Source organism: Prionailurus bengalensis, chromosome E4, assembly GCF_016509475.1.
Source record: "Prionailurus bengalensis isolate Pbe53 chromosome E4, Fcat_Pben_1.1_paternal_pri, whole genome shotgun sequence".
NCBI lineage: Eukaryota > Metazoa > Chordata > Mammalia > Carnivora > Felidae > Prionailurus > Prionailurus bengalensis.
In genome coordinates, this window is record NC_057360.1 from 3425356 (window position 1) to 3451042 (window position 25687).

Here is a 25687-nt window from a genome sequence, read left to right on the forward strand (position 1 = left end):
CCTCAACTTTTTATCAAAATTCTACAGAAGAGTTCAAAGAAGAGTGAAACCAACAGCCATTTACCTCTTATTAGATCTGTCAAATGTTGACATTATGCCAAATTTGCTTTCTCTGCCTTTCCCTTACATACTTTTTCCTACTGAAATGTCATACGTCATGATAAGTGAAAATATCATAATATGGGCACTATGTCATTTCACTCCCAAACACTTGGGCATGTATCTCTCAAGAACAAGGACGCTATATACCACAAAACCTACAATTCTATTACCAAAAAGAAAAAGACAAAAAAAAAAAAGGGGGGGGGCGAGGGGGTGGGGAGCACCTGAATGGCTCAGTCGGTTGAGCATCTGACTTTTGGTTTCGGTCAGGTCATGATCTCACGGTTCGTGAGTTCGAGCCCCACATGGTGCTCTGCACTGACAGAGAGGATCCTGCTTGGGATTCTGTCTCCCTCTCTCTCTGCCCCACCCCTGCTTGCTCTCTCAAAAATAAATAAATAAACAGTCAAAAAAAAAACAAGAAAAAATTCTATTACTAGTCTCAAGAAATTAGAGCAATAAATAATATGTAACATACCGGCTATGTTCAAATTTCTCTCATGATGTTCCAAAAACAGATGCTCTGAATGAAAAAAACAAATTCTGACCCCAGAATTATCAGGAATTTGTTTTGTGAGGGAGTCTCAGTTTCTCCATTATTTTATTATTTTCACTTTAAAGGAAAAATAAAATGCAGCTCATATCTCATTTTTCTGAATGGGCTCTTGTATAAAAAAGCGTCCTCTCTACTGTCTGGAACACCTCCCAGTGTCCAGGCTCTTCACCTCCTAACTTACCCTCCCAATCATCAGCAGTTATTTTTCTAAAATCAAAATTTGAGGGGCACCTGGGCGGCTCTGTCGGTTAGGCGTCCGACTTTGGCTCAGGTCATGATCTCACGGTTCATGAGTTCGAGCCCCGCATCGGGCTCGGTGCTGACAGCTCAGAGCCTGGAGCCTGCTTCAGATTCTGTGTCTCCTTCTCTCTGCCCCTCTCCTGCCCATACTCTGTCTCTCTCTCTCTCTTTCAAAAAAAAAATAAACATTAAAATTCAAATTTGATTTGGCACTCCTCTCACTAAAGACTCCCAGTCCCTAGAAGCAAGGCTTCCCTGCCCCTCACTATCCCATCTCTTTTCCATCTTAATCTCCAACAACATCTCTGCCATGTCTTTGCAGGAGCTGATCTGTCTTCCTGAACCAGCTCGCCCTGGTGAGCACCTGCATACCCCGCAAAACCCAGCTCAAGAGTCACCTTCTTTTCTGCTAATGCCCACAGGACAAAGTTAATCACACGTGTTGTGCTTTTGTTGAATCTTAGATATATGTCTACACTTAGTACACGCTTCTACAATTATTTATCTCTATAAGTGTTGCTCCTACTCCACAGTGGCTCTCTTTAGGATATACTCTGTTAAGGAATCTTTGTTCCCCCCGAGTCTAGCAGAGTTTTTGGCATCTAGTTGGTACTTACTAAGCACTTGCTACACAGACTCCTATTCGTACACAGCTTATTCACCAAATAAAGGAAGGCAGTGATTATTTGAACGGATTGATCATTCATAGCCCATGTGTGGCCACCAGTAGTCGCATGCTAAATTTCCCACCAGCCACTGATGCAGGGCCACCTCCTGGGCTCACCAAGGACAGGCGGGGGAGAATCAGTCGCAGAGAACTGTATTTCACGTGATTATAAATGCTGAGGGCGGAAGGCAAGAGTGTAATGGAGTACCTGGTGAAGGCAAAGGGGAAGTGCTCTTGAATCCACCTGCTCAACTTCACCTCGGATAAGTGAGAACAGATACTGAAGAACTAGCTTCGGGGCTTCTGCTGGATCATTAGCATTTACTTCTGCAGACTCATCGTCACTCACAGCATGCGTGGATGCACTCAGCACGTTTTCGTGCATTAAAGGTGTGGTGTCTCCTGAAGAAAGTCCTTTAAGAAGTAAATAAAATGCCTAGGTTAGGATAAATTTTCGCCATGGTGAATATCTTAAAATAATTATGTCTGTTAACCATACAATTTTCAAATAAAACTAATTATATGAAAAAAAAAGCCTAGAACCACAAGGTTTTGACTTCATGAAATTGTGCCATCCTCTGATTGCTTCTGTTAGCACACACATAAATCATTTTTTGTTTTGCAGAACTATAATTAAGAGTGTTAATAAAAAGAGCTCTAAAGGAAAGAATGTGGGTTAAAACCTGACCAAAAACTTGATTCTCCCAAAGGAAAAACGGATTAGCTGTAATTGGAAGTCTTGGCTTGCTCAAAAGAAAACAGAATTAAATAGGAAGGTAAATGTGCTTATCATATAAAATGGCTAAAGAAGTTAAGCCTTCCTCTTTAAACTCTGGTCTGATAACTTTACAACTACTTCTGGATCCCAGGAGAACAGCAGGAATTCAGATGCCAGATCTAATGACCATGGAAAATTCTTTCATAATAAAAACAAGTTAAGTAACATGAATTTCTTAAAAAAAAAAAAAAAAAAAAAGATCAATGAATACATGCTTGACCCCACAGTTCCTGAAACGATGTACCAAATTTCACAAATTTAATCATTACACATAACTTGACCGTTCACTGAAATCTCAGTCTCCGTTTTGATTTTCATATTCAAATTGAACAGACTGTTTGCATCTGTACGTTCAGCTGATTGGCCTCTGAAAACGATCTTTCTCAGTAAGTCAGTGTGGGTACCACGTTTGAGGATGCCCTCTGCAAGCTCTCCAGAGTGTGCCCAGAACCCAGTCTTCTACTGCCTTCTGAATAAATCCACTGCTCAGGGCACCTGGGTGCTTAGTTAAGTGTCTGACTTTGGCTCAGGTCATGATCTTGTGGTTCGTGAGTTCGAGCCCCGCGTTGGGCTCTGTGCTGACAGCTTGGAGCCTGAAGCCTGCTTTGGATTCTGTGTTTCCCTCTCCCTCTCTCAAAAATAAATAAACATTTAAAAAAATGTAAATAAACCCAATGCTCTAGCCAGAGGGGTCTGTTCTTCATCTTCCTAGTAACATATTCTGTGCCATTCTGAGCAATTACAGATTCTAACACCTGGAATATTTTCCTCCCAACTATGCCTATTTGTGTTTTACCCTAACAAAACACATGTATTTCTCTATAGCAGCAGCCTAAGGTACATTTACTTTCCTCTGAATCCTGTATGGAGCCCTGTATTACACTGGACTGTGTAACAGTGAGTGGTGAAAGGTCTCATCTTCATTAGATCATAACTCCTGCACCACAGGGATTATTTTATGGGCCATGGTCGTTAGATCATCAGCACGAAAATTCCAAGTGCTGTGATTTCTAAAATTAGTCACCTAGGATGATTCCTTACATTTTAGAAATTCTATGCAGTTTATATCATTTGGAATCTGGAAATACAAGGCTTAGTGATGGCTTGCCATTGTGCAGAGACAGCATTTGTGAAAACATGGATGATCCTTCTGCTTTCTAATTTTCTAATGGAATGACAGTAGTGATGAGGTGGGAAGAGGAGCGTTCCATAGAGAACTACTATTTCTTTCCCTTGTCCCTCCCCGCCAACACCCATTTAATCTGATACAGACTTGTGATAAAGCCAGCCTCCCAAATTCTATACTTCTCTTGATTGAATTCTTCCCACATAGTTATCAAACATTACTCTGTGCTTCCTCCTTGAAAAAATGCTGGAATTAGATCATGGTCATTTTCAGTAAAGGGGAGTTAAGTAAAACCCTTGAAGAGTATTACCAGAGAAGGACAAGATTCTCAAACATAAAGAAAAAGGACAGATTTTAGGACTCTCTTATCTAAAGGTGGTCAAAACAGGGTCCCAGATAATGGAAATAGAAACATGCATTATGATCACCTCAATTAGTTAGACAGTGTGGATTCATAATGGTCATGGTTCCCGCTAGATTCATTTTCTAAGTTATGGATACGCTGTGGATACATATTATTTGTCAGCATGCAATAGTTTGGTAAATAAAATTATGTAGCCACCAAAAGAAATTACAACAGAAAGAAGAGTATTCGTCATAAAACAAAACCAACAAAAGTTCCAAAAGCATATATATAAGTCTAAAGATTCCAAGAGTAATGGAAGGCTAATGTCAACAATTAGAATATAGTATGTTAATCACCAAGTATAGGGAGGGAGTGGAAAATAAGAACTGGGCTCATATGGGTTAAGATGTCAGGGAAACTTGAAAGGCTCATACCACAAAAGGATTATCTCTCAAGGTTGAAGATCATGAGTTTTAGAGAGGACTTAATTACAAAACTTACCTCTTAAGATAACATTCCTTGCTGGGACAGGGTAGTATAAATCAAAGAGCACTGGAATAGGAGCAAGACATATCAGGTCTGTCATTATTTTTCCAAGTGACCTTGGATTAGACATTTTATTTTCTATATTGTGGTTTCCTCATCTTTAACACGAAGGGACTGGCCAGATGAGACTTCAGATTCCTCCTAAATCTGACCATCTCAAACATTCAAAGTCTCCATAGTGATTCTGTCGTTTAAGAAATGTAGCCAGGCTGGCCACCATGACCACAGACTCTGGGCCAGCTCCCATGGACCCAGGCTCCAGTTCACCCTAGGTCCAAGCAACCCCTCACTGACCCGGCTTCAGGCTGAGTCCCAAGGACACAGGCTCCGAGTCAGCACCAGAGTCAGGCTGGCTCTTGCAGACGGGGTTGTCAGGCCCACTCCCCATGGTCCCTGGTACCTCACCTACCTCCGTGGACCCAGGATCCAAGACCCACCCACATGGACTCGAGCACCAGGCCTATCCCAGCGGACCCAGGCAGCAGGCCTGTCTACCTGCTGACCCAGGCATCAGATTTGCACACCTGAGGACTCCAGCACCAAGCCTGCCCATGGACATCACCATATGGCCCACCCAGAGTCTCTGGAGAGTCTGACTAGTGGAGGGTTTCCCTGCTGAAGCCATTCTGTAAAGATGTGCAGACACCAACACAAGTCCACAAGGATCACAAATAATCAAGGAAACATGACATCACTAGAGGAAACTAATAGATTCAATAAAAGGCCCTTAAAAATGGAGATCTATGAACTGCTTGACAAAGAATTCAGAATAATCCTCTTAGAGAAATTAAGTGAACTATAAGAAAACACAGATAGGAAAACAAACAAAATTAGGAAAATAATGTATGAACAAAATGAGAAGTTTAACACAAAGAAATAGAAACCATGATAAAAACCAAACAGAAATCCTAGAGTTGAATGCACTGGATTTCAATAGGGAACTCCAACAGTGGATTCAACCATGCAGAAGAAGGAATCCGTGAACTTACTTAAAGATACGCCATTTGAAATTACCTGGTCAGAAGGGCGAAAAGAAAAAAGAAGGAAGAAACCTTATGTGAACTGTGGGAAACAATTAAGAGAAACAATCCACGCATTACTGGAGTCCCAGAAAGAGAAGAGAGGGAAAAGGGGGCAGAAAGCTAACTTAAAGACATAGTGACTAAGAACTCTGCAAATATAAAGAAAGATTTGGACATCCAAGTTTACGAAGCTTATAGGTTCCCCAAAAGGATTAACCTAAAAAGATCTTCCCTAAGACCTATTATAATAAGACGGTCTACTGTCAGAATGGCTAACATTAACAACTCAGGGAACAGCAGATGTTGGTGAGGATGCGGAGAAAGAGGATTTCTTTTGCATTGTTGGTGGGAATGCAAGCTGGTGCAGCCACTCTGGAGAACAGTATGGCGGTTCCTCAAAAAATTAAAAATAGAACTATCCTACCACCCAGCAATTGCACTGCTAGGTATTTATCCAAGGGATACAGGTATGCTGTTTCGAAGGGACACATGCACCCCTATGTTTATAGCAGCACTATCAACAATAGCCAAAGTATGGAAAGAGCCCAAATGTCCATCAATGGATGAATGGAGAAAGAAAATATGGTGTATATATACAATGGAGTATTACTCAGCAATCAAAATGGATGAAATCTTGCCATTTGCAACTACGTGGATGGAACTGGAGGGTGTTATGCTAAGTGAAATTAGTTAAAGACAAAAATCATACGACTTCACTCATATGAGGACTTTAAGAGACAAAACAGGTGAACATAAGGGAAGGGAAACAAAAATAATATAAAAATAGGGAGGGGGACAAAACATAAGAGACTCTTAAATATGGAGAACAAGCTGGAGGGTGTGTGTGTGTGTGGGGGGGGGTGGGCCAAGTGGGTATGAGGCACTAAGGAATCTACTCCTGAAATCACTGTTGTACTATATGCTAACTAACCTGGATGTAAATTAAAAAATAATTAATAATAATAATAATAATAAAAACCATCTAACATCAAAGAAATAAGAGTATTTGGAAAACAAGCAAGTATGGAGTCTGCTTGGGATTCTCTCTCTCTCTCTCTCTCTCTCTCTCTCTCTCCTGCTCACATTCTCTCAAAATAAATAAATAAACATTAAAAAAAAAAAAACAACAAAAAACAGTAAGAGAGGGGCACCTGGCTGGCTCAGTCAGTAGAGCATGCAACTCTTGATTTCGGATTGTGAGTTTGAACCTCACACTAGGTGTAGAGATTACTTTAAAAAAAAAAAAAGAAAGAAAATGAAAAAAAAAAAACAACCCTCAGGGTAGGTTTCCAGCTCCCAAAGCTCCTGTAATAACATTGGCAAACTAGGTAGAAAATACAAAACAGTAATAATTAAAAAAAAAAAAAAAAAAGCAAGAGAAAAACAAATTCCCTCACACACCAGGGATTCATGGATTTCAGGACAGATACACTGCAGGCCTGGAGACAATGGGACAATGTCCGACATGCTGGATTTCAAAATAATTTTGATGTCATTACTTGTGATGTCACATAAGGCTTACACAAGTTTTCTTAAAAATAATTAAGTCTAATAATATATCGCATTTAGTACAAAAATTCCTTCTGATACATACAAGTTTTCTGGTAAGGATGTTTGTAGTTAAGAAGCAAAACCAAATAAAAACATATACTGTGCAACATGTAATTTCATCTTTGCTACAAAGTAAATGTAGATGGTTCCATTTAAATAAAACTTTGTTTTGCCAGATATGGATCTATACATCTAGACAGGAACATAAAATTCTGTTTAACTTTCATCTATGAAAGTCAAATGAGTTACAGTTAAAACTCCACATTAAGCAATTTGATGATACTATTTATAAGTAGATGCAGATGGTGACAAACTCATAGGCCCTAACTTGATACCTGTCAACTTCATCAAGCTCCAAAATCAACACCAGAGTTTATATGCACCTACTGAGGGTTTTTAAAGAAAATTATTTGAACTACCTTGGGCCAGAAATTAAAAGAATTATCTTGATTGAGAGGTTTTATTCAATTTATCATACCACCTGAATTCTATTTTGACACATAATTATTTAATTCCGTTATAGTTAAGATATTAGTTTCAGGTGTACAATATAGTGATTCGACAGTTCCATACATTACTCTGTGCTCATCATGATAAGTGTACTCTTAATCTCCATTATCTATTTCATCCACCCCCCCACCTACGTCCCCTTTGGTAACGGGCAATTTGTTCTCTATAGTTAAGTGTTTCTTGGGGGCACCTGGGTGGCTCAGTCAGTTGGGTGTCTGACTTCAGCTCAGGTCATGATCTCGTGGTTCGTGGGTTCGAGCCCCGCATCAGGCTCTGTGCTGACAGCTCGGAGCCTGGAGCCTGCTTCAGATTCCGTGTCTCCCTCTCTCTGCCCCTCCCCTGCTTTGTCTCTCTTTCTCAATAATAAATGTTTAAAAAATTTTTTTAAAAAAAAAGTGTTTTTTGGTTTGCCATTTTTTCCTTTGTTCGTTTTGTTTCTAAAATTCCACATATGAGTGGGGTGCCTGGGTGGCTCAGTAGGTTAAGTGGCCAACAGGTAATGATCTCATGGTTTGTGAGTTCGACCCTTACATCGGGCTCGATGCTGTTAGCACAGGGCCTGCTTCATATTCTCTGTCTCCCTCTCTCTGCCCCTCCCCTGCTTGCACTCTCTATCAAAAAATATACATTAGAAAGTATATTTGAAGGGGCACCTGGGTGGCTCAGTCAAACATCTGACTTCAGCTCGGATCTTGCAGTTTGTGGGTTCAAGCCCCATGTCAGGCTCTGTGTTGACAGCTTAGAACCTGGAGCCTGCTTTGGATCTGTGTCTCCCTCTCTCTCTGCTCCTCCCCTGCTTGCACTCTGTCTCTCAAAAATAAACATTAAAAAAAAGTATATTTGAAGAAATAATAGCTGAAAATGTCCCAAATTTGAAGAAAAACATGAACCTACACATCCAAGAAGTTCAACAAACTCCAAGCACAATAAATACAAGGAGAACCACATTAATTTATTTTTTTAGTGTTTATTATTTTTTAAATATGAAATTTATTGTCAAATTGGTGTTCATACAACACCCAGTGCTCATCCCAACAGGTGCCCTCCTCAATACCCATCACCCACCCTCCCTTCCCTCCCACCCCCCATCAACCCTCAGTTTGTTCTCAGTTTTTAAGAGTCTCTTATGCTTTGGCTCTCTCCCACTCTAACCTCTTTTTTTTTTTTTTTCCTGTCCCCTTCCCCATGGGTTTCTGTTAAGTTTCTCAGGATCCACATAAGAGTGAAACATATGGTATCTGTCTTTCTCTGTATGGCTTATTTCACTTAGCATAATAACACTCTCCAGTTCCATCCACGTTGCTACAAAGGGCCATATTTCATTCTTTCTCATTGCCACGTAGTACTCCATTGTGTATATAAACCACAATTTCTTTATCCATTCATCAGTTGATGGACATTTAGGCTCTTCCCATAATTTGGCTATTGGTGAGAGTGCTGCTATAAACATTGGGGTACAAGTGCCCCTATGCATCAGTACTCCTGTATCCCTTGGGTAAATTCCTAGCAGTGCTATTGCTGGGTCATAGGGTAGGTCTATTTTTAATTTTTTGAGGAACCTCCACACTGTTTTCCAGAGTAGCTGCACCAGTTTGCATTCTCACCAACAGTGCAAGAGGGTTCCCATTTCTCCACATCCTCTCCAGCATCTATAGTCAAGGAGAGCCACATTTAGACACATCATAGGTAAATGATCAAAACCCAGACACCAAAAAAAAAAAAAAAAAAAGAATCCTTCCTTTTTTTTTTTTTAAATTTAGGTACACTTGACAATTATTTTCAGGTGCACAACTTACTGATTCAACAACTCTACGTTATGCTACATTCAGTACAAGTGTAGCTACTATCTGCCCCATTACATCGCTCTTACAGTATCCTGACTGTATTCCCCATGCTGTGTCTTTTATTCCCCTGACTTATTCACTCTGTAACTGGAAGCCTGGATCTCCCTCCTCCTTTCAGCCACTTGCCTCTTCTCTCACTCCCCATCCCCTCTGGCAACCATCAGTTTGTTCTTTATGTTTATAGGTCTGATTCTGCTTTTTGTTTATTCATTTGCTTTGTTTGTTTTACATTCCACTTATGACTAGAATCATATGGTATTTGCTTTCCTCAGTCTGACTTTTTTCACTTAGCACAATGCCCTCTAGGCCCTTCCATGCTGTCTCAAATGGCATGATCTCATCCTTTTTTATGGCTGTGTAATATTCCACTGTTAAGTATATATGTATGTATACGTGTGTGTGTGTGTGTATACATTTTCCATATCTTGGCTACTGTAAATAATGCTGCAATAAACAAGGGGGTGCACATGTCTTTTTAAATTAGTGTTTTTGTTTTCTTTGGGTAAGTACAGGAAAGTAGAATTATTAGATCATATGGTATTTCTATTTTCAATTTTTCTGAGGTACCTCCATACTGTTTTCCACAGTGGCTGTACCAATTTCCATTCCCATCAACAGTGCATGAAGGTTCTTTTTTCTCCACACCCTCTCCAACCCTTGTTATTTCTTGTCTTTTTGACTACAGTCATTCTGATAGGTATGAGGTGATATCTCATTGTGGTTTTTTCTTTTTCCTGATGATGAGTGAGGCTGAGCATCTTTGCATCTGTCTGTTGGCCATCTGGACGTCTTTTTTTGAAAAATGTCTATTCAGGTCGTCTGTCCATTAAAAAAATTTTTTTTTAATGTTTATTTATTTTTGAGAGAGACAGAAACAGAATGCAAGTGGGTTAGGGGCAGAGAGAGAGGGAGACACAGCATCGGAAGCAGGCTCCAGGCTCTGAGCTGACAGCACAGAGCCCAACATGGGGCTCGAACCCATGAGCTGTGAGATCATGACCTGAGCCGAAGTCAGATGCTCAACCTACTGAGCCACCCAGATACCCCTTCTCTGCCCATTTTTAATTGGATTGTTACTCATGTATATATTTTCTGGTGTTCAGTTGTATAAATTCTTTATATATTTTGGATACGAACCCTTTATCAGATATATTGTTTGCAAATATCTTCTCCCATTCAACAGGCTGCCTTTTTGTTTTGTTAACAGTTTCATTTACTGCAAAAACTGCTTTTTATTTTGGTGTAGTCCCCATAGTTTATTTTTGCTTTTGTTTCCTTGCCTGAGGAGACAGATCTAGAAAAATGTTGCTAAGGCCAATGTCAAAGAGATTACTCTGTATGTAAAACTGTAGGTCTCACAATTAAGTATTTAATCCATTTTGAGCTTATTCTTGTGTGTGGTAAAAGAAAGTGTCCAGTTTCATTCTGTTACAGTTGGCTGTCTAGTTTTCCCAGCACCGTTTATTAAAAACGCTGCCTATCCCCATTGTATATTCTTGCTTCCTTTGTCATAGATTAACTGACCGTATAATTGCGGGTTTATTTCTGGGCTCTCTGTTCTGTTCCATTGATGTACCTATTTTTCTGCCAGTACAACACTGTTTTGAGTACTACAGATTTGCAGTCTATCTTGAAATCTGGTATTATGATACCTCCACCTTTGTTCTTTCCCAAGATTACTTTGACCTTTGGGGTCTTTTGTGGTTCCAAACACATTTTAATATTATTTGTTCTAGTTTTATGAAAAATGCAATGGGTATTTTGACAGGGATTGAACTGAATATCTTTCCATTTGTATCATCTTCAATTTATTATTTTTTAATGTTTATCTGTTTTTGAGAGACAGAGACAGAGTGGGTGCAAGCACGGGAGGGACAAAGAGAGGGGGAGAGAAAATCCCAAGCAGGCCCCACACTGTTAGTGGGAAGCCTGACGTGGGGCTCTATCCCATGAACCATGAGATCATGACCTGAGCCAAAGTCGGAAGCTTAACTGACTGAGCCCTCCAGGCGCCCTTTTGGGGGAGTGTTTAGGATATTCTGTGTATAATATGTCATCTGCAAATAGAGTAAAAAAAAAAAAAACCACAACAAATTCTGAAAGAAGAGAAAGAAGACTCATAAACAAGGGAATCTTCAATAAGAATCACAGCTAATTTCTCTTCCCAAACCATGGACGTCAGAAGACAACGAGAAGACATATTCTTTGGGTTTTTTTGTTTTTTTTTTTTGAGAGAGATGATATATTCAAAGTACTGAAAGAAAAGGACAGTCAACCAAAAATTCTATAAGAGAACTATCCCCCAAAAATGAAAGCAAAATTAAGACACTCTCAGACAAACAAATGCTAAGAGGGGATGGGACTTGAAGAGCTATACGACAATGAAAGCTAAAGGGAGTCCTTTGGGCTGAAATGAAAGAACACTAGATGGTGACTCAAATCCACACGAAGAAATAAAAAACACTGGTTACAATAACAACACAGGCAAAAATAAAAGTCAGCATAACTGTACTTTTGGTTTGTGACTCCTTTTTCCATATGATTTAGAAGGCAAATGCATTAAAAAATAATTGTAACTATGTTAATTGGCAAACAATATATGAAAGGTGTAATCTCCAACAACAATAATAAAAAGGAGGAGACGGATATACACGGGCAGAGTATTGGTATCAAACTGGGCTGTTATAAGCTTAATGTGTTAATTGCAATCCCCAAGGAAACAACTACACAAACAGCTAAAAATATTCAGAAAAGAACGGAATCAAAATGGGACACTATAAAAAATTTCTTAATAAGGGAAAGAAGGCAGTAATTGAGGAACTGAGGAGCAAAAAACACGCAAGACAGAAAACAAATAGCTCAATGCCAGGGGCATCCAGGTGGCTCAGTCAGTTGACTTTCAGACTCTTGGTTTTGTCTCAGGTCATGATCTCACGGTTCATGAGTTCAAGCCTCACATCAGGCTCCATGCTGACAGTATGGAACCTGCTTGGGATTTTCTCTCTCCCCTTCTCTCTGCCCCTCTGGTGGGCAGTGTATAAATAAACTTAAAAAAAAAACAAAAAACAAACCTCAATGCCGGAAGTAACTCCTTACCTTATTGGCAATTACTTTAAATGTAAATGGTTTAAACTCTCCAATTAAAAGGCAGATGTTAGCAGAATGGATGGCTTCACTGATGAATTCAACCAAACATTTAAAGAAAAATTAACATGAGGCGCCTGGGTGGCGCAGTCAGTTAAGCGTCCGACTTCAGCCAGGTCACGATCTCGCGGTCCGTGAGTTCGAGCCCCGCGTCAGGCTCTGGGCTGATGGCTCAGAGCCTGGAGCCTGCTTCCGATTCTGTGTCTCCCTCTCTCTCTGCCCCTCCCCCATTCATGCTCTGTCTCTCTGTGTCCCAAAAATAAATAAAAAACGTTGAAAAAACAAACAAAAAACAAACAAAAAAAAAACACACACAAAAAAGAAAAATTAACATGAATTATTTTTACACTCTTCCCAAAAACTGAAGAGGAAGAAATACTTTCTAAATCATTCTATAAGGCCAGCATTTCCTTGATCCCAAAGCCAGACAAAGACATCACAAAAAAAGAAAATATAGACCAATATCCCTTATGAATATAGATGAAAAAATGTTGAACAAAATACTAGGAAACTAAATTCAGCAGCATATTAAAATGATTGTACAGTGTGATCAAGTTGGTTTTATCCTAAGAATTCAAGGGTGGTTCAACATAAAAGCAATCAATGTAATATACTATGTTAATAGAATGAAAAAAAAAATACCACATGATTGTCTCAAATAATACATAAAAAACATTTCACAAAATCTAACACTGTTTTCTGATAACTACTCTCAATAAATCAGGAGAAGTGGACTTCCTCAATATAATAAAGGCCACTTATGAAAAACCCACAGCAAACACTGTACTCAGGTGAAGACTGGGAGCTTTCCCCCTAAAGTCAGAAATAGGACAAAGATGACCACTTTGCCACTTCTATTCAACATAATGTTGGAAGTTTCAGCCAGAGTAATTAAGGAACAAAAAGAAATAAAAGGCATCCTAATTTGAAAGGAATAAGTAAAACTATCTCTATTTGCAAATGACCTGATCTGATATCTAGAGAACCCTAAGGAGTCCACACATAAAGAATTATTAGAATGGGGTGCCTGGGTGGCTCAGTTGGTTAAGTGTCCGACTTCTGCTCAGGTCATGATCTGGCAGTTTGTGGGTTCAAACCCTGTGTTGGGCTCTGTGCTGACAGCTCGGAGCCTGGAGCCTGCTTTGGATACTGTGTCTCCCTCTCTCTGCCCCTTCCCCACTCGCACTCTGTCTCTGTCTCTCTCAAAAATAAGTGAACACTAAAAATAAACATAAAAAAAGAATCATTAGACCTAGAAAATCAATTCAACAAAGCTGCAGCATAAAATATCAATATGTAAAAAATCTGTTGTATTTCTCTTGAAGTTATTTATTTACTTATTTTTGAGAGACAGAGACAGAGACAGAGTGTGAGTGGGGGGGTCAGAGAGAGACGGAGACACAGAATCTAAAGCAGGCTCCAGGTTCTGAGCCGTCAGCACAGAGCCCAACGTGGGGCTTGAACTTGCAGACCACAAGATCATGACCTGAGCGGAAGTTGGATGCCCAACCAACTGATCCACCCAGGCACCTCCCAGTTTTATTTCTATACACTATTCACTAGCAGTGAACAACTGGAAAAGGAAATTACGAAAACAATTCCATTTACAGTAGCATCAAAAAGAACAAGATACTTAGGAATAAATTTAATGTGCGGAAACAAGACTTGTACACTGAGAGCTACGAAACAATATTGAAAGGAATTGGAAGATACAAATAATGGAGAGACCTCTCCTGCTTGTGGACTGGAAGACGTAAAGTCGTGAAGATGAGAATTCCACCCAAATAATCTACAGATTCGGCGCAATCCCAAACAAAATCCCAATAGTGTTTTCTGCCGAAACAAGAACCCATCCTGAAATACGTATGAAATATCAAGGGACGCAGAATAGCCAAAACTGTCTTGAAAAAGAACAAAATTAGAGGACTTACAGTTCCAGATTTCAAAGCTTACTATAAAGTTACAGGAAAAACACACTGTGGTACTGGCATAAGGATAGACCTATTGCATTTGACCAACGGTACAGAATTGAGAACCCAAAAATAAACTCTCATATCCATAGTTAATTCACTTTTGACAGGGAAGGGTCCAAGGCCATTCAACATGAAAAAGACAGTGTTTTCAACAAACGGTGCTGGGAAACTGGGCATCTTCATGTAAAAGAACCAGCTTAGGGGTGCCTGGGTGGCTCAGTCATTAAGCGTCTGAGTTAGGCTCAGGTTATGATCTCATAGTTCATGAGTTCCAGTCCCACATTGGGTGAGGTCTAGCCCTGCTTTGGGTGAACACGAGCCCTGTTTTGGGTAAAACATGAGCCCTGGGTGAGTCCTGCTTTTCTTTCTCTTCTCTTTCTGTGTTCTTTTTTCTTTTCTTTTCTTTTTTCTTTTCTTTCTGTCTTTCTCTCTCTCTCTCTCTCTCCCCTGCCCTCCCTCCCGCTCTCTTTTTGCCCCTCATGGGATTCTCTCTCTCTGCCCCTCACTCACTTGCACCCTCTCTCTCTCCACTTCCCCCCAAAAAAGAATGAAGTTGGGCCATTACCTAATACCATATACAAAATGAACTCAAAATGGATCAAACACCTAAATGTAAGAGCTTAAACTACAAAGCTCTTAGAAGAAAACATGGGGGAGAATCTTCTTCACATTGGATTTGCCAATAATTTCTTGGGTATGGCATCAAAAGCACAGCAAATACAAGAAAAAAATTAGATACATTGGACTTTATCTAAATTAAAAGCATTCTGCAGCCCAGAACACTATAATGTGAGTGAAAAGACAATCCACAGAATGGAAGAAAATATTTTCAAATCATAAATCTGATAAGGGATTGACATTTAGAATACATAAAGAACTCCTACACCTGAAACAAACAACCTAATTCAAGATGAGGAAAGGACCTGAACAGACATATCACTAAAGAAGATATACAAATGGCGAATACGCACACAAAAAGATGCTGAACATCACTAATCATTAGGGAAATGCAAATCAAATCTACAATGAGATACCAGTTTATACCTACTATTATGGCTGTAGCATAAGCCTGACAATTCATTTTTTGACTATAATGTAAGCTGCAGACATTAAGCTTCTCATTGCCAAGGCATCCGGTTCAAAGACAATGGTCTGGAATGAACATGCTGTCAGCTACACAACTAGACGAAGAGCCAGGCCACCCACCCATGTGGTTCCCCTTTTCAGAAAGCCCTGGTTGACCTAGATAACTGACCATTTGAACCGATCCCTCCTCCCTTTCTGCGCTTTACTTCCTGCTCTTATGTTTTAAATCCACCCATGTAGTCCTAGGTGCTCCACGCATGACCCCAATAAAGGCAGAACCCCAATCTGCTCCCTCTCTCTCTCTCTACAGATGGCCCTGGGCATGCAATGTACCCTCTAGAACTTGTAAATGATAAACCGTGTTTTTTCAAAGTTCACAAACGGTCGCTGCTGGGGTGTGTCTGGGGATCGTCATAATAAGAACCACGAGGGCCTGTCTGGCCACAACACGGGCTCTGGTCAGGGAAAGACCTGTGGGGGCTGCCTCCAGTAGCACAACACTTTCTAGCCCACGGCATCGCTATCAACAGGCCGAGACGGACGCAAAACAATGGCGATTATCAGAAAAACGGAAGTGAGGATATGGAGAAAGTAGAACCCCCGTGCGCCACTGACGGGAACGTGCAGCTGCTGTGGGAGACGGCACGGCAAGTCCTCAGGGTCACACTCCGCATCACCGTATGACCCAGAAATCCCATTTCCAGGTGTCCACACAGAACAGGCACATTTCCAGGCGTACAGGCACCCAAACAGACGTACGCGTGCCAGGGTTCACTGCAGCGGCACTCACGTTAGCCAAAAGTTGAAAGAATATTCCTTAGCAGGCGGATGGACATACAAACCGTGCTGAACACATGCTGCGTCGTGGGTGAGACCAGACACGTGCATGTCAAAGAAGCCAGCGACAACGATCCAAGTATCACACGGCTGCACTTAGCTGAAATACCTACAGTGGAAAAACTCATGCAGACAGCAGAACCGAGGTGACCGGCCAGGGGAGGAAGGACGCAGACCCACTGCTTAACACTTAGAGTCTCTGCCTGGGGGGTACAGGTGTGGGAAACAGTGCTGATGGTTACACAACATTGCAAGTGTAATTAATCGCCCTGAATTGTACACTTAAGATAGCAAATTGAGGGGCGCCTGGGTGGCTCAGTCATTTGAGCGTCTGACTTCAGCTCAGGTCATGATCTCACGGTTTGGGAGTTCGAGCCCTGCGTCGGGCTTGCTGCTGTTGGCACAGAGCCCGCTTCAGATCCTCTGTCCCCATCTCTCTCTCTGCCCCTTCCCTGCTCAAGCACACTCGCTGTCTCTCACAATAAACATTAAAAAAATAGCAACTTTATATTATACGTATTTTATTGCAATATTAAAATCATAAAAGAAAAAATGCCTTCGTTTCTGGGCTTTTCTGTTGTGATTCTTGGAGCCATTACATCACAAACTGCCTTACTCGTTCATGCGGATGCACACCTTGGCTGTAACTGTGGAAGATGTGTCAGTAATAATTTTTAATCATGGCTTAAGTAGCTCCTATGGCAGACTCTGTGCTTGGCTCCTGGTTTTCCTGCCACATTTCCTCTCTCCAAGATTCTGGTTAGTGCCAAGAAAATGGAGAGGAGACAGGCGCCTGGGTGGCTCAGCGTCCGACTTCCACTCAGGTCACGATCTCACAGTCTGTGACTTCAAGTCCCGAGTGCGCCTCTGTGTTGACAGCTCGGAGCCTGGAGCCTGCTTCGGATTCTGTGTCTCTCTCTCTCTCTCTGCCCCTCCCCTGCTCGTGCTCATGCTCTGTCTCTCTCCTTCAAAAATAAATAACCATTTAAAAAATTAGAAAAAAAAAAGAAGATGGAGAGGAGCGTGCTCATACTTCAGTATCTTTGATCATCGGCTAAGCACAATAAAGTGGTAAAAAGGAAAATCCCTTCCTTTTCCTCCACACTAGTTATCACGGGTGAGACAAATCTGGAAATGAGCCAACTTCCTTCTGCTGTGACGTGGGGTCAAAGGGACACCTTATGTAATCAGGGCACAATTAGCATCCGCTCCGCGAGGCACTCTTGTCCTGTGCCCTCAGGCGGCAGCCTCTGCTGCCCACGGCTGGGGTTAGGCTCCTGGGCTGCAGTCCAACTGCCCTGTGACCTGAAGTAAGTGGCCCAGCTCCTCCAGCCCGCTGCTTGCAAACGAATGACTGGGGACACAAAGCATCACACAGCGCACACCCAGTGTTTTGCAAGCAAAGTGGTCGTGCCGGTCTCTCCACTGGGTGTCGAGCAGGGGAATCAGTGTCAGATGGGACCACATGAAAACAGCCACCCGACTTTATTCTAGGCACCTTCTTGACAACTGCCGAATGCTTCCGGACTGAACTCAAACAAGGCTGAAAGACTGCCCCTTTTGCTAGCTGTCACCTGTGTTTTAGGTGCTGTGAGTGGCAATGTGCCATCATAGACTCTGAAGGACAGTGCCATACAAACCTTCAAAAGATATCTTTTTATTTTTTTAGGTTTATTTACTTATTTAGAGACAGCGTGTGTGAGCGAGCAGGAGAGGGACAGAGAAAGAGGGAGGGAGAGAATCCCAGCGGGCTCTGTGCTGTCAGTGCAGAGCCCAACCCGCGGCTCGATCCCATCAAGTGTGAGATCATGACCTGAGCCGAATCAAGAGTCGGCAGCTCACTCCACTGAGCCCCCCAGGTGCCCCAAAAGAATATTCTTATTTTCCTCTAAGGTAGATGCCACGAAGGATACCGTTCTTAAGAGGAAGGAGCAGTCCTTTTCACAGCTCATTTGCTTTGCTGAGCTCTTGAAAAGCAGAGCTCTGACCACTCATCTGAAATCGTGGTGAGCCACACCGAACCACTGTCTAGATCTATAAGCCGACCTCAGTATTTACACGCTGTTGCCTCCAGCCAGAGAGGCTTGAGCTCAAACACCATTATTTATTTTCTCCTTTAATATAAAAGGCTCACCTACTTAGGATACAAACTGTGTGAATATCCGAATTCAATATTTAGATTTTTACAGACACACAGTGGCTATGAAAAAGCACTTCAAGAAATGAACTTCATTGGGGCACCTGGGTGGCTCAGTCGGTTGAGCGTCTGACTTTGGCTCAGGTCATGATCTCATGGTTCCTGAGTTCGAGCCCCACTTGGGGCTCTCTGCTGTCAGCGCAGAGCCTGCTTTGGATCCTCTGTTCCCCTCTCTCTCTGCCTCTCCCCTGCTTGCACTGTCTCGTTCTCAATACATTAAAATAAAAAATAAATTCAAAACTTAAAAATAGTGCCTATTTGTGGAGGAAGAGGGAGAACCTAAATATCCAAAGGAAACCAACCCTCCCCTCCCCCCCCAATATTCTAGAATTCTCTAAAGCTACTGATAGCAGACTGTCTTTCCATTAGGGGAATTTACGAGAAAGAAAAATGTAGAAAACCAGGAATTAACTCTGAACTTCCCGTAAGTCAAAAGAAAAACACCAGAGAAACAGGCTAAAGGAGCACTTCACCGCACGTTACAAAAAACTGTTAGGTCGAATCCCATTACACCGGTAATCTTCACATTTTGCAGGGACAAAGCACCATGGCGCTAGTGTTTCTTCCCATCTCCAAACCAACTACCACTCCAAACTGCTTTTTTCAAAACCGTTTTATTGAGACTCTAATTCACATAAAATAGTATTCACCCATCTCAAGTGTCCATACTGTTCAACCTCTTAGTTTATTCAGTGCTATGCAACCATTACCACAACCAATGTTACGAAGCTTTCATCGCTCAAAAAAGAAACCCCGTACTGCTCAGCGTCCCATCTCTGCGTTTCCCCAATGTCCCCAGCTGTTGGCGGCCACTAACCTGCCTTCTGTTTCCATGCAATTGCCTATTCTGGCCATTTCATAAAATGGAATCATATTACATATAGTCTTTTGTGACTGGTTTCTTTCACTCGGCATAAGGTTTTCATTTGTAGTATTATTAACACTTTTTCATTTTTATTGCCAAATGATATTCTGTCGTATGGCTGTACTCTCTCTACCTGCTTTTGATCCTGTGGCTACATTTTTCAAATGCTTACCTGCGTGCTTTTTTCAAAATTAGAGAGCCAGATGGATGGAATAACTTTGTTAAAAACACAATAAAACAATAAGAAAATTAAAAAAGCCCTTTTAGTTAATTATAGTTTTGACTCTGTGAATGATACCTAGAAACAATTATTTTAAATAAATAAAGGTAAAAAGACATCCACTCTCTGTAGGGATTATAAACAAACAAAAGTTGGAGTTAAAAACAAAACAAAAGGAGACTACACAAAACTGTTTAACATTGGGAAGTTTGACTTTAACAGTAGAAAGTTGGGAAGCGAAGTCCCTAAATATCCTCCCTAAATTTATGCTCCATTAAGTTGAGTTCTGTGAAATCAGTAACAACATATTCTTAGGAAAATAAAGATAAAAGTCTTCATTCGCACCTTTGTTAATATATATGTGTAACTGCATAGAAATGCTCACAGAAATTTTGGGGGGTGCAAATTTCTCAAATTTTCTTTACATAAAATATCACATTACAGAGATTTGATGGAGAAGGCTGGCTTCCGGACAAAATGTGAAAGGCCATATTGATAGTAATTCTCTTCTTTTTCACCTTCTTTCTATATGGCTACCATACACTCTTTTTCGTTTTTTAAAGTTTGTTTGTTTGTTTGTTTATTTATTTATTTAAGTACTCTGTCCACCCAATCTGGGGCTTGAGGTTTTCAGACTATGCCAGCCAGGAGCCCCTACATACCTATCACATTTTAAGAGTACAACTGAAATCATGAAACAACAGACAAGAAGTAGAAAGTTGTCGGACTGGCCTGTCTGTACCACCAGGTATCCTGGGTCCCACAAGCAATCTCTGAGAAAGGCACTCAGAGAAAAAAAGAATGTGTGTCTATCTACCGTTACCTGCTCTCAGGGCCCTTGCCACACTCTGAGACCCTGCCCTTCCCTGGCAGACTGTGGGAGACAACCTGTCAGATGGCCCCTGGTGACTTGCCTCTTAGTATCCGTGCCCTTGGATAATCCCCTTCCCGTGTGGGCTGGACCTAATAACGTGCATCGAACAAACAGAATATGGCAGAAGTGACAGAACATCACCTTCAAAATTACATTATGGGGAATCTGGGTGGTTCAGTCGGTTAAGTGTCTAACTCTTGATTTTGGCTCAGGCCATGATCTCACGGTTCGTGGTATCCAGTCCCACGTCGGGTTCTGTGCTGACAGCACCAAGCCTACTTGGGAGTCTTTCTCTCTCTCTCTTGACCCTCCCTCTCAAATAGTCTCAAATAGGGAGTCTTGCCCCTCCCTCTCAAAATAAGTAAGTAAATAAATTAATAAGTAAACATTAAAAAAAATAAAGGGGCGCCTGGGTGGCGCAGTCGGTTAAGCGTCCGACTTCAGCCAGGTCACGATCTCGCGGTCCGTGAGTTCGAGCCCCGCGTCAGGCTCTGGGCTGATGGCTCGGAGCCTGGAGCCTGTTTCCGATTCTGTGTCTCCCTCTCTCTCTGCCCCTCATCCATCCATGCTCTGTCTCTCTCTGTCCCAAAAATAAATAAAAAACGTTGAAAAAAAATTAAAAAAAAAAAAAATAAATAAATAAATAAATAAATAAAATAAAATTACATTGTAGAAAAAGTGTGGCTTCTGGGGCACCCGGGTGGCTCAGTTGGTTAAGAATCCAACTCTGTTTTGGCTCTGGTCAGGATCTCACAGGTTCCTGAGATCAAGCCCTGCTTCCGGCTCTGTGCTGACAATGTGGAGCCTACTTAGGATTCTCTCTCTCCACTCCCCCTACTGCCACCCCCCACGTTCTTTCTCTCTGTCTCTCTCAAACTAAAATTTAAAAACCTTAAAAAAAAAGTCAAAAAGGGAAGCAAAAATAAATAAAAACAAGGAGAGGGATGAAACATAAGAGACTCTTAAATACAGAGAACTGAGGGTTGCTGGAGGGGCTGTGGGTGGGGGGATGGGCTAAATGGGCAAGGGGCCTTAGGGAGGGCACTTGTTGGGATGAGCACTGGGTGTTATACATAGGGGATGAATCACTGAAATCTACTCCTGAGATCATTATAGCACTATAAAGTAACTAACTTGGATGTAAATTTAAAAACAAATTAAAAAAAAAAAAAAGAAATCATGACCTGAGCCGAAATCAAGAGGTAGACGTTTGACTGACTGAGCCACCCAGACGCCCCACCATCGTTATCACTATTAATCCTATGGAGACAACCTCACTGTGTAGTGGGACAAGTAAAACTCTGCTGCACAGAAAACACATCGGCTCTTTAGATGCCCTGGGTTCACACCCTAATTCTTCCCCCGTCTCCTGCAAAACAAAGGTACTGTGTAGATCAAACCTGAACTTCATTTATAAAAATTAAGGGGTCAGAAAAATATATTAAGGGATCAGCTTCTGGGACGTGGGGCGGTGTGCCGGAGAGGGCACAGAGGCTCCCGTACTTTCCCCGTTCCTTGCCTTGTGCATCCCTGAGTTAGATCCTTTTACAATAAACTGGCAATCTAGTAAGTGAAAATCAATGAAAAAAATTAAAAATTTTAAAAACTAAAAATTAAGGGGTGTGGGTAGGCAATTTTCAAGATCCTTTCTATTTCCAAAAGCTACATCTTTAGCCAAGATCACAGTCCCGAGACCTAGACCAACAGCCTGTTCAACATGGTCACTTAGGTGTCTAAGGGACTCCAGACACCTGGCCCCAGATCGCCACATTGCCTTCTGCCCTTTTCTCCCCACACTTGCTCCTTGACTCTCTACATTCACACCCCCCTTAAGCGGCATCATCGCGCATCTGGTGCCTGAACCGCACAACTGGGGATAATCCTGGACTTTCTCACACCTACTCTATGACCTAGTTCAGTCAATTCCACCCCCTTAATAACTCCCAGTCCTTTTACTTCTTTCCAGCCCCAAGGCCACCCCGTCAGGAGGACCAGCATCCCCTGCACAGATTACCGCAGAAGCCCCTCCCAGCTACACTGCCTCTTATCTGGCCCTATCCTAACCCACTCTCCACACTGCAGAGGGAGCCGCCTTTCTAAAACCCTGCAGCTCAAATCACATCACTCTTGTTCAAACCTGCTGGCAAAGCCCAAAGTGGTCACCACGAAACAACAATCCTTCATAACCTGGACCTTGCTGATCTTTCGAGCTTCAATCTCTCTACTGTTCTGTTCTCCACTATTTGCCCTAGATTCATTCTCCCCTTTTATTCTGCTCCAGACAAACTGAATATTGGCAGTTTCTGAAACGTGGCTTTAGTCTGTGTTGTGCCTGTCACCTTTTACGTCCTTCCTGTCCCCTTACCCCCATCTCCTTTACTTGGCTAGTGCTTATTTGTCCCTCTCTCAGCTTGGACATCCAAGCTTCCTCCTGGAAGCCTCCCATAGCCGTTCTAGGCCAGCATTTCTACAGCCCTGTGCTTGCTAAGTACCAGTCCTGACTCCCACCTTGCTAGACAGAACCTGTTATTTACTAGGCTCTCATACTCAAGCATACAAAACTCAAAGGCAGGTTTGCCAACAGTGCCTGGCATACATACAGTGCTCAATAAGTATCTATTAACTAAGTAACCCTGTATGGTATACAAAATAATATAAAACATTAAAAAAAATTTTTTTAACATTTATTTATTTTTGAGACAGAGAGAGACAGAGCATGAACGGGGGAGGGGCAGAGAGAGAGGGAGACACAGAATCGGAAACAGGCTCCAGGCTCTGAGCGGTCAGCACAGAGCCTGACGCGGGGCTCGAACTCACGGACCGCGAGATCATGACCTGAGCCGAAGTCAGATGCTTAACCGACTGAGCCACCCAGGCGCCCCTATAAAACATTTTTTATAAAGGGAAGAATTCTGCTATATAAAGTCATCATCTAGTCAATCTTAAAGTATTTTCATGGACAGAATAATGGCCCCCAAAGACATCCATGTCCCAATCCCCATAAATATGTCACATTAAGTCACAAAAGGGAATTAGGAAGCAGATGGGATTAAGGTCGTTAGTCATTTGGCCTTAGAAAAAGGCAGATTATGCTACACTATCTGGGTGGGCCCAATGTAATCACAATGGTCCTTACATATGGAGGGGCTCAGTATGACATTGTTGCCTTTGAAAACGTAGGAAGGGCAGCTAAGTGCTGAGAAATGCAGGCCTTTACATTTTTAATTGGAACACATTTAGCTAGGTCCGCACAGTCCTGTCCGTCAAAGTTCTCATCAATCCCAGGATCCCAATCCTGGCCAAAACCACAGTATAGAACTTACTTGGCTGACTCCATTAGGCATTCAAGTTTAGAACTAAAAAGGTTCTACTCTGGTTGAAGGCAGATATGTAAAATGCAAACTGGGCACCTGCATCATCAGTTTTTACTTTAGAGGTCAGTTAACCTGCCAGCAGGCACATTATACCAGACGTTAAACCAGGGTGGCACTGGGCACGAGTTTTTAGGAATATACCTTAGGGGAGCAAGGGGGACAGGTGAATCTGAAAAGAGAGCATTAGAAAGATGTTAGGAGATAAGGCGATACTGACAAAAGAGGGAAGATGGAATTAAAGTCAAATTAAACCAACGGCTTACTTTTACTGAATGCTGCCCCTGATCATGCCCCTCAAAATCATCCTGCTACATACATAAAGACTACAAGTACCATTTGGAAGCACCTATCTTAGGCTGAGTATTTGATAAAGAGCTTAACTACAGGATCACTCATTCTAAGGACCATCTTTCAGGAATGGTAGGATTAGCCCTCTTACAGATAAGGAAATGAGTTACTTTCCTAAGATCACTTAGGTAGGAACAGGCAGGGCCAAAGTCTTTGTTCTTTTCACTCTGCAAGCCTGACTCCAGCCACAGATGCATTGCCCAGATTTGTTTTTTTTTTTCTAGCTTTCAAGCCCTCCTGGTCACCTCCCAGCTGGAGGCCCCCAGCTGAACAAGTCAGGGCACTGAACAGCCAGTGGCAAGTTAATCTGGAAGTTCTTCCTTTCCCAATTTCCATCTGCTGCCTATCTCTGGCTTCCTGCCATTTGCTGAACTGTTTTTGTTAAATGCTTAAATACTAGGGTGACTGAGTAAATAAAGTATGTTCTATGGCAACCACCAAACACTTAATAATCGGAACTTGTCTTTTACAACTACACAAAATGTATGTGTCTAATGCTTGCCAGGGGCTAGGCTGGAGGGAAAGAGAAATGGAGAGTAACCGCTAATGGGTAAAGGATTTCTTTTAAGGGGGATAAAATGTTTGAGAATTAGATAGAATGATATATTATAAGCAAGTGCAGCGTACAAAGAAGTATACTCTGAATACGTTATTTCCATTCATTCAGGACAAATAAATTGGTTTCACTTTGAAGTGGAAGACTGTGAGTCACTCTTTTCTTAATACTTGCAACATCTTTATTTTTTGCTTTTCAGCAAAATATTATAGCAGCAAAATATATAGAATTGTATATTCTATGAGAATATATAAAACCAGGAGGTTGTACACTTTATGATGGTGAAGTTCATGGCATGTAAGTTATATCTCAAAAAAAAAAAAAGACTGTAGTTAACATCAAAGGAGCAGAGGAGTGCCTGGGTGGCTCAGCTGGTTAAGCATCGGACTTCGGCTTGAGTTGTGATCCCACGGTTTGCGCGTTTGAGCCCCACATCAGGCTCTCTGTTGTCAGCGTGGAGATGGCTTCTGGTCCTCTGTCTCCCTCTCTCTCTGCCCCTCACCTGCTTGCACTCTCTCTCTCTCTCCCTCTCAAAAATAAACTTTCAAAGGAGCAGATATTACCAAGTGTTGGAGAAGATGTGGAAAAATTATAACCCTTAGATGTTGCTGGTAGGAAATGTGAAATGGTGTAGCCACTTTGGACGACGACAGTTCAGCAGATCTTCAATAAGTTAAATGAAGTACTGATTTATAATGTGGCAATTCTACTCCTAGGCACACATAACCAAAAAAATGAAAACATACGTCCACATAAAAACTTGTACACTACCAGAAAAGAGCCCACACAGCCAAAGTAATGTTGGAAAAGAAAACCAAAGCTGGAGGCATCACAATTCCGGATTTCAAGCTGTATTACAAAGCTGTAATCCACACGACACTATGGTACTGGCACAAAAACAGACACTCAAATCAATGGAACAGAA

General features: G+C 41.7%; 1 protein-coding gene across 2 annotated transcripts in view; it reads right to left on the reverse strand.

The window, feature by feature from the left end:
- The window catches only part of CNST (consortin, connexin sorting protein), a 118219-nt gene that overhangs the window by 42129 nt on the left and 50403 nt on the right, over window positions 1-25687 (reverse strand). The window contains exons 3-4 of one of the 2 annotated variants that reach the window (XM_043568449.1): window positions 4317-4367; window positions 1774-1979 (exon numbers count right to left, since the gene is read on the reverse strand). In XM_043568449.1, the coding sequence (XP_043424384.1) occupies window positions 1774-1979; window positions 4317-4367 (257 nt within the window). The remainder of the gene's footprint in view (window positions 1-1773; window positions 1980-4316; window positions 4368-25687) is intronic. The other variant, XM_043568450.1, reaches the window with a different exon arrangement.